Source organism: Coregonus lavaretus (genome assembly GCF_964263955.1).
Source record: "Coregonus lavaretus genome assembly, chromosome: 7".
Taxonomy (NCBI): domain Eukaryota; kingdom Metazoa; phylum Chordata; class Actinopteri; order Salmoniformes; family Salmonidae; genus Coregonus; species Coregonus lavaretus.
In genome coordinates this window covers 46,565,320-46,575,319 of record NC_139994.1, presented here as the reverse complement: position 1 = coordinate 46,575,319, position 10,000 = coordinate 46,565,320, and the positions used below count along the sequence as shown (strand labels likewise).

At 48.0% G+C, this 10,000-nt stretch overlaps 1 protein-coding gene across 1 annotated transcript in view; it reads right to left on the bottom strand.

Moving 5' to 3' along the window:
- Positions 1–10,000, bottom strand: part of LOC311132420 (phosphofurin acidic cluster sorting protein 1-like) — a 71,528-nt gene that overhangs the window by 20,436 nt on the left and 41,092 nt on the right. The window contains 6 exon segments of the mRNA XM_084165707.1: positions 5,024–5,083; positions 5,844–5,921; positions 7,498–7,589; positions 8,176–8,320; positions 9,104–9,216; positions 9,219–9,290. Of these exon segments, the coding sequence (XP_084021833.1) occupies positions 5,024–5,083; positions 5,844–5,921; positions 7,498–7,589; positions 8,176–8,320; positions 9,104–9,216; positions 9,219–9,290 (560 nt within the window).

The following is a 10,000-nucleotide window of genomic DNA, read 5'->3' as shown; positions in this document are numbered from 1 at the left end:
TTCTGTACATGGCCTTCTTTCCCACCTCCTTGAACTCCCCCAGCTCCGGGGTATCGAAGGAAAGCAGCATCCCCACGTCTCCTCGAATGCCCCCGCCGCAGCACTAACAATCAGCAGGGAACACATAATCCAGACCCTCCTTCCACCGATCAGAATTGGAAGTGTCAGTCACATACTGCAGATGAAGTACTGGCAAGGAATCACAGACCTCAGCGACGACCTTCCTCAGTAGGCGAGACGATCGGATCCCCGCTCTTTCTCCCAGCTCCTCCAACGACCTATTCCTGTTCCGCATCAGATGACCCAGCTTAGTACACCCCACGCCTAACAGGCATGAACGTATGCTAGCTGAACCCAGAACACGGGACTGGATGGCAGTGTTGTGAAAAAGAGGCTCTTCAAAAAGCCACATCCCTGTTGGCGTGCAGGCCTTACGGGTCTTGACCAGAATTCTCCAAGCCTGCATAACAGACTCATAAAATGGAGTCAGGCCAGGCAACTCACCCCCTCCAGCTTTAAGAGGAAAAGGTGCTTGTCTAAGCCCAAACAGCCCGCTCTCCTCATCAATGTGTAGGCTGTGTCAACCCAGCTAGAACCGTCACTGTACAACAGTCTCTGTGCTGCTTGAAGCCGGAAAGCCATGATCCTGGAAGAAATGTCCACCAGGCCTTGCCCACCCTCGTGCAGTAGCAGGTACAGGGCTGAAGCTTTAATCCAATGTTGTCCAGACCAAAAGAAATTGACAAGGTTCCTCTGAAGCTCTTGTATCAGACCCTTTGGTGGCTGCAAAATCATTAGTCTGTGCCACAGGGTAGAGGCAGCAAGATTATTAGCTACCTGTACCCTTACCCTATAAGACAGCTGGGGCAGCACCCATTTCCATCTTGACAGTCTGGCACACACTTTCTCCACTACACCCTCCCAGTTCTTTTTCTGAAAGACATCGGAGCCTAGAAAACCCCCCAAAGTCTTCATCCCATCTCTGCCCCACTGAAGCCCCCCTGGTCACCGTGGAGCGGACCCCATCTGAAGCTGGCCTGCCCACAGCGCTTCACTCTTTCCCCAATTGACTCTAGCTGAGGAGGCCCCCTCATACACCCTTAAAGCGTTTGAGAGAACCTTAACATCCTCACCCCCTGTAATAAAAACTGTCACGTCATCTGCATACGCAGACAGTGCTATTGTGGGACCCTTCATTACACCTGGCACAGAGAAACCAGTAAGCTTCGCTCTTAAAAAACAAAGCATTTGTTCAATCGCCAGACTATATAACTGCCCTGAAATTGGGCATCCCTGCCTGATGCCCCTTTGGACAGGGATGGGGCAACTCAAACCACCCCTCACCTTCACCATACATGAGGCCCCAGCATACAGTAAATTCATTCAAGACAAAAAAACATCCCCAAACCCAAAGGCTTTCATTGTTTTAAACAAGTACTGGTGGTCCACACGATCAAAAGCCTTCTCCTGATCCAAAGAAAGTAAACCCACATTTACATCAGACAGTTTACAAATGTCTAAAACATCTCTTATTAGAAACAAGTTGTCAACAATAGAGCGATCAGGTACACAGTAGGACTGGTCCTTGTGGACCAACAATCCCAGATACTCTTTCAACCTGTTTGAGAGACATTTAAAAACAATTTTATATTCTGCACACAGCAAAGCAACAGGTCTCCAATTTTTTATGAGAGCCAAATCCCCCTTTTTTTTGGCAAAAGTGAAATTACCGCACGTTGACAAGATACAGAAAGAGAGCCCTCATGAAAAGATTCACACACCACTTCATAAAAATCATCCCCAATAGACCCCCAAAAGTGCTTATAAAACTCAGATGGTAAACCATCAATGCCAGGGGCTCGGCCTGTTGAGAGCTGCATAACTGCTGTGGAAAGCTCTTGCAGTGTAATGTCAGAGTCCAATGCGACTCTTTGCTCAGGTCCCAATTGAGGAAGACCGTGTAACAACTGATCAGTACACAGAGAGTCACAATCCTCCGCCTTATAGAGGGCAGAATAGAAATCCACGGCATGTTGACGCATTTCACTGTCATCCGTGGTCACCTTCCCATCAGGGAGACGAAGGCAGACCATCTGTTTACGTTGCAATGTCGACTGTCCTAGGTTTTTTTTTAAAGCACTAGGAGCATCCATATCCTTGAGGGAAGCGAAACGAGACCTAATCAAGGCACCCTTCACTCTTTCATGCAGAATCTTGTCCTGTAAGTTCATTCTGAGTGAGCAACTTCAATTCAATAGATTTGATGTCCTGTTCAAGGGCCCTGATAGTCTCTTTAACTTCAATTCGAGACAGAGCAGTATACTGTTGACAAAATAATCGTATTTGGGCCTTCCCAACCTCCCACCATTGTCTCAAGGACTCAAAATTCCCTTTTGTAACCCTCAATTTTTCCCAAAACAACAAAAACCTTTCACAAAACATGACATCATGTAACAATTTAACATTAAAATACCAATAAGATGATGACCTTCGTGGACAGGACAAGTGAATATCAACAGTGACAATATGGTGATCAGAGAAACCCACAGGAGTAATGTCACACCTTCCAACCCTACTACAGTATTGCTAAGATACATACAACCTGTCTAACCTTGCTGCACGGACATGACCTTCATTAACTTTTAGCCATGTGTACTGCCTAACTTTTGCATTCCTTACTCTCCACACATCAGAAAGCTCAAACTCAGTTAACAGACCAGACAGGCAAGTGGCTGACCGCAGGTGAGGTTCTTCAGCGGTGCGATCAACAGTAAAATCCACTGTACAGTTCCAGTCCCCCCCTAAAACCATACACCATTCTTGGTCACACTGTCTTAAGGTTTCCTTTATTTTATCAAAACCAACAATACGCTCTGTACCCTCATTAGGAGCATAAACATTAAAAAAAATCTCTGTTGTAGATACCACAGTCACCCCTAAGCCTGAAGAAAATAAGATTGCCACCCCAGCACTGAAATTAGTACCATGACTGAGTATATGCTTCCCCTCCCACCACATACCCCAGTCAACCTCATTTTCCTCATCACTATGTGTCTCCTGTAGGAAAACTACATTAAGCCTTTTCTGTTTTATTACTTCTAATACCCAAGCCCTCTTATTCCTGTCCCTTCCTCCATTAATAGAGAGAACCTACCCTTAGTATCTCCATATAGAAAATTAAAAGGAAAAGCAGAAGATACCAAAGAGAAGCCAGACAAAGAGAATAAAACACCCTATGAGGCATAATCATCATCATTATTTAAATGTTCTCTTAACCTGACCACGTTTCCCACCACCTTTTGCTGCTGCAACAGCAGTAACACATTTCCTCAAGCGAAACCGCTTCGTCTCACTCAACTGGTCTAACCCCACCGTCTTCTGTAACATCACAGCTGACCTCACAAACTTTTCAACATCAAAATAATCGGCCAATTTGACAGATTTCCCAAAAGTCTGATCCAGAAACCCATTTAACTCCTCTAGATCGTAAATTGAGTCCTCACCAGCTGATATCGTATCAAGAGAGATATCCATATCCTTCTCCTGATCCTCCTCAACTGAGGCCACAGACCACTGACTCCCCTCTACCACATCCCTTTCAACACTCCCCACTTGCACCCCATCACTCGTACCAGGCATCTCCTCCACTACCTGGGAGACTAGCCCCACCTGAACCCCATTACTCGTAGTGGGCATCTCCTCCACTACCTGGGAGCCTAGCTCCACATGAACCCCCCCTGTACCCCAGCACTCATAGTGGGCATCTCCTCCACTACCTGGGAGATTAGCTCCACATGAACCCTCTCCTGTACCCCAGCACTCATACTGGGCACCTCCTCACCAGTCTGAGGAAATGGCTCTTCAGATCCATCCTTAACTTCTACAACAATATTTTCACAAGTTGCAACTCTGTGCCCTCAACACGGACAACTTGTTCCTCAGCAACAGATGCTTGTGGCTGCTCTACCGCTGTCAGCCCACCTCTCCCTACATCAGTGGGCCCAGGCGTTACGAGGACCACCTGCGCCCCTCCCTCTGCCTTCTCCCTTTTCGGGCAAGCATGTCGCTTATGACCAACATCCCCACACTCAAAACACCGTTGACTACCCGTACTAGCATAAGCCATATACAGTCTTTTGTCATACTTGACTTTAAACGATAACTCCAAAGTCTGCTCCGGTGAGTCCAAAAACATAAACACCTGTCGCCGAAACGACATAACCTGTTTCAACGCCGGGTGTTTGCAACCCAACGGGACAACCTTAATTGAACTTACAAACTTCCCAAAGCGCAATAACTCGCGCTCCAATAGCTCATTTGGAATAAACGGCGGTACATTCGAAATCGTTACCCTTGTTGACGGAGAAAAAAGCGGCGTAACTTGAATAAAGATTCCTTTAAGAAGTACGCCATGCTCAACCATACGATCAACAAGGCGCTCTTCTTTAAGAAATACCACCACCGCTTTATTCATCCGTAACGCATAAGCAACATTCTCATATCCTACCTTCTCTCCTACGGCGACCAGAAACCCCTCCACCGTGACAGTAGCTTCAGTAACACACCTAAAGCCGTGCCGAAGTTACAGGGACGGCGTCCCCATTCGGGCCGCCATCCCCACCAAAATCAGGGTAATTTTGACACGAAAAACAATATACTTAATTCTACCACAACAAGAAAATTGAAATAATAACCTTAATCATGCATAGAAGAAAAAAGGATATCACCAAGAAAAGGAAAAACCGAAAGAAAACCCAGGATATCTAACTCTACACAACACTCGCACTTAGCACTCACTCAAACAATTCCCAGCATGCACCAAATACTCCCAGCATGGAGAGAGAGAGAGAGAGAGAGAGAGAGAGAGAGAGAGAGAGAGAGAGAGAGAGAGAGAGAGAGAGAGAGAGAGAGAGAGAGAGAGAGAGAAAGAGAGAAGGCGAGAGAGAAAGAGAGAGAGAGCGAGAGAGAGAGAGAGAGAGAGAGATAGAAGGCGAAAGAGAAGGAGAGATAGCGAGATGCCTACCTCATCAGAAACTTTGAACCTTTTCAGCAGGGCCACAAACTTCTGCTTGATGTTTGGTTGCTGTAAAAGAGACAACGATTATTTCCCCCCCGAGTTAAGTGTTCTGAGAAACATGAGTTCATGCATAACTGTCAGGCAGCAGCACATTTCTCTATAGACCTGGGTCCTATTCATTAGTGCAGACCGTAGTAAAAAGTTAACAGAAAATGAAAACAAGCGTTTCTTATAGAATGAGTTTAGGTAGTCCCTCCCTGTCAGTCCGTTTTCTTCTGTCTGGTGTCTTTTGAATATGACCCTGTCTACAAAGACTTTAATGAATATGAATATTAACTGGCCTGCATGAATAGAGAACAGATCATTTAAGATGCTGCTGCAGCAAGAATAAATGATGTTGAGGTGTTTTATACTGTATTCTATCATATAGTGACTAGTGCAGCCATGGCCTCATTCTGCACGTGTGTGTGTGTGTGTGTGTGAGGGTGTGTGAGGGAGTGCTTTTTTGCATGTGTGTTTAGGTAAATTGTTGGAATTGTCTGTTTGCCTCCTGGGAAATGTAATTACATACATTGAAGAGGAAAGGGAGGAACAGACTGATAGCAGAATTAAGGACTAAGAAGGGAGAAAAATAGAGGGAGAGGTTGACTGAAGAGAGGGAGGAGGGGGGGATAGAGGGAGGGGTGAAGATGAGGTTTGAGAGCAGGAGAAGGTAGTGAAAGAGGGAGGGCTGGAAAAAGAGGGGGATAGAGGGAGGGGTGAAGAGGAGGTTTGAGAGCAGGAGAAGGTAGTGAAAGAGGGAGGGAGGGATAGAAGGGTTTCTCACTCTAGTGATGGAGGCATTGGAGGTGAGCTTCCGTCTGGGCTTCTTCTTCCTCACCTCATCCTCTTCATCATACAGATACTGACAGAGAGAGAGAGAGAGGGAGGGCGAAAGAGAGGGAAGAGAGATGACAGAGAGAGAGCGAGGGAGGGGGGGGAGAGGGAGGGAGAGAATTGGAGAGTTATTCAGAGCATGACACACACTCACACCAGGTTATTTATACCCTACCAACCATGGCCTCCTTCTCTCCATCCTTTCACATCTCACTAGTCCTCTCCTTCACTCGTCGCCCCTTCCATACCTCCCTCCCTCCTTTCACTCTATTCATCTGTCCCCCTCTCCTTATCTTTTCATTCTGTCTGTTTGCTGCTTTTCTCCTCTCCTTCTGTTTCTCAATATATCACCTCCCTCCCTCCCTTCTCCCTCCCCTCTTCTCTTCACCTCCCTCCCTTCTCCCTCCCCTCTTCTCTTCACCTCCCTCCCTCCCTCCCTTCTCCCTCCCCTCTTCTCTTCACCTCCCTCCCTCCCTCCTCCCTCCCCTCTTCTCTTCACCTCCCTCCCTTCTCCCTCCCCTCTTCTCTTCACCTCCCTCCCTCCTCCCTCCTCCCTCCCCTCCCCTCTTCTCTTCACCTCCCTCCCTCCTCCCTCCCCTCTTCTCTTCACCTCCCTCCCTCCCTCCTCCCTCCCCTCTTCTCTTCACCTCCCTCCCTCCTCCCTCCCCTCTTCTCTTCACCTCCCTCCCTCCTCCTCCCCTCTTCTCTTCACCTCCCTCCCTCCTCCCTCCCCTCTTCTCTTCACCTCCCTCCCTTCTCCTCCCCTCTTCTCTTCACCTCCCTCCCTTCTCCCTCCCCTCTTCTCTTCACCTCCCTCCCTCCCTTCTCCCTCCCCTCTTCTCTTCACCTCCCTCCCTCCCTTCTCCCTCCCCTCTTCACCTCCCTCCCTCCTCCCTCCCCTCTTCTCTTCACCTCCCTCCCTTCTCCCTCCCCTCTTCTCTTCACCTCCCTCCCTTCTCCCTCCCTTCTCCCTCCCCTCTTCTCTTCACCTCCCTCCCTCCTCCCTCCCCTCTTCTCTTCACCTCCCTCCCTCCTCCCTCCCCTCTTCTCTTCACCTCCCTCCCTCCCTCCTCCCTCCCCTCTTCTCTTCACCTCCCTCCCTCCTCCCTCCCCTCTTCTCTTCACCTCCCTCCCTCCTCCCTCCCTCTTCTCTTCACCTCCCTCCCTCCTCCCTCCCCTCTTCTCTTCACCTCCCTCCCTTCTCCCTCCCCTCTTCTCTTCACCTCCCTCCCTTCTCCCTCCCCTCTTCTCTTCACCTCCCTCCCTCCCTTCTCCCTCCCCTCTTCTCTTCACCTCCCTCCCTCCCTTCTCCCTCCCCTCTTCACCTCCCTCCCTCCTCCCTCCCCTCTTCTCTTCACCTCCCTCCCTCCCTCCCTTCTCCCTCCCCTCTTCTCTTCACCTCCCTCCCTTCTCCCTCCCTTCTCCCTCCCCTCTTCTCTTCACCTCCCTCCCTTCTCCCTCCCCTCTTCTCTTCACCTCCCTCCCTCCCTCCCTTCTCCCTCCCCTCTTCTCTTCACCTCCCTCCCTCCCTCCTTCCTCCCCTGGGCTCCAGGTATCTCTGCTTCACAAACAAGACAGGACAAAAGATGCGCACGCACACACACCTGGCCGTGGGTAGGGTCGTCACTGCCCTCCTGTTCTGATGAGTAGCTCTCCTCCTCTTCCTCAGAATAGTTATCAATGTCTGGAGAACGATCTGGAGAGAGAGGGAAAGGAGAGAGAGAGGTGATAGAGGGGGAAGGAGAGAGGGACGGAGAGGGGGAGAAAAAGCATAAATGGTTAGGAGGGAGGAGAGGAAAAGTCTAAGAAAAGGAAGAGAGAATGAGATAATAAAAGATTGATGTCAACAAGATGGCGTAGAGTGATGGAGTAGAGTGAGAGAGTAGAGTGATGGAGTACAGTGATGAGTACAGTGATAGAGTGATGGAGTAGAGTGAGAGAGTAGAGTGATGGAGTACAGTGATGAGTACAGTGATAGAGTGATGGAGTAGAGTGAGAGAGTAGAGTGAGAGAGTAGAGTGATGGAGTAGAGTGATGGAGTAGAGTGATGGAGTAGAGTGAGAGAGTGATGGAGTAGAGTGAGAGAATAGAGCGATGGAGTAGAGCGATGGAGTAGAGTGATGAGTAGAGTGAGAGAGTAGAGTGATGGAGTAGAGTGACGGAGTAGAGTGAGAGATTAGAGTGAAAGAGTAGAGTAGAGTGATGGAGAAGAGAGAGAGAGGAGCAGAGAGAGAGAGAGAGAGAACAAAACACAGGTACACAGAGACTAATAGATCCCTTACCAGACATCTTGACCTTGGGTCCCTCGTGGTCGATGGGCTGGCTGGAGAGGGAGTAGACCCTGACCTCCGCCACGGGCACAGAGGCATCCTTCAACTGGCTGTGGAGCCCCAACACCTGGGCCCCCTCACTGGGGTGCTGCATCACCTGGACATGGGATAGGGAGGGGGGGGGGTGGAAACAGAGGGAAAGATGGGAGTGAAAGGGATAGGGAAGGTGTGCAGAGAAAAGAGGGGGGGGGGGTGGAAGGAGGGAAGATATTGAGGGAGTGAAAAAGAGAGATGAAATGAGGGAATAAGAGAGGGAAAGTGAGTGGGAGAAAATTAGAGGATAGAGAGAGAGTGAGAGAGAAAGTAAGAGGAAAAAATAGAAAACAGAGGGAAACAGAAAGAGAAAACAGAGGGATTACCACATATTCTGTTCAGAGGCTGGTGTTCAGAACAGCATCAGTGTCAGCTCTCTTTCTTTCTCTCTCACCCTCTCTCCATCTGCAGTCTGGTCACACTCTGGCTGCGTTAATGAAGTCTACACATCCTATCACACAGGCAGCAGTCACACACACACACACACAGTGCAGCAGCTACAGTGCAGCTCTTTTATTAAACTTCAAAAACACTGACAGAGCTTTGGGTAGAGTGTGTCAGAATGACATGGAGTGTTGTGACAGAGCGCTGTGGTTACATTGAGGTTTACTAAAGGTTAGATAAAGGTGTAGCTGGTTGAATGAAGGTTGAATAGAGGTTAGCTAGAGGCTAAACAGACTTTAAATACCAACTGCTACTGTAAAGATAGATCTAAGTAAAGTAAATAGCCTTGTCCGAGGAGGAACGACCTTTCTGTAAGACTTGTAAAGGTGTGGTTAAATCGATAAAATATAGGTTAAACTAAGGATGATTAGAGGTTAAATAGGAATAGAGGTTAGCGCCGTACCTCAGCCATGTCAATGAGACCCAGGGCCAGAGTCTTGTATCCCAGGATGGTTCGGTTCTTATAACGTTTACGACGCTGCAGCATGATCTGAAGCTTGTTGGCATCTCTCTTCAGAAGTGGGGGTACTGTGTTGGGGTACACACACACACACACACACACACGTAGAGAGAATCATGACCTTCATCTCCTCTTCATCAGACTGTATAATTACACGGATATAATTGGAGTGTTGCATAACGTTCCTGTTCTATGACCCGTCTCTGGTCACATCTCATAACCTCTTTCCAATCAGACTAACCTACACTGATGGAGCGCGGCGCAGCAACTTTCAATGGAAAGTTCAACCAAAGTTGAACCAACTTGAAGTTATGAAATCACCCCAGTTCCGCCGTCTGTAATAACCCCGATACCCATGTACAGTAACAAGTGATCTCGATAAATGTGATAATCAAGACTGTGTTATGTGTTTGTGTTTTTATACCACAGCATTGTTGAATACTCATTTCTGATTGGCTAGAAGGGCATTCTAGAATGGGCATTAAAACCAGATATACAGGCCAGTTGGATGTCTCTGGGACAGATAATAATATAATACCTTCAAAAAATGAACTCCGCAAAGAGCTGAGACAAAGGTCATGTACAGAACATCGGTGTTCATCCCTTACTGAATAGGACCAGGACAATTAAACATTTGACCTGATCAGGAAAAAAGTCCAGGCTGAAAAACTATTGCCCTAGTTGTGAATGGTGACCCCGTTCCTATATAACTAGCCTCAGGTGCTAGACCAGCCATACTGTATCTGTAATAGTAGTACTAGTATTAGTACTACTATTAGTACTAGTATTAGTAGTAGTACTAGTATTAGTAGTAGTAGTAGTACTAGTAGTACTAGAGCT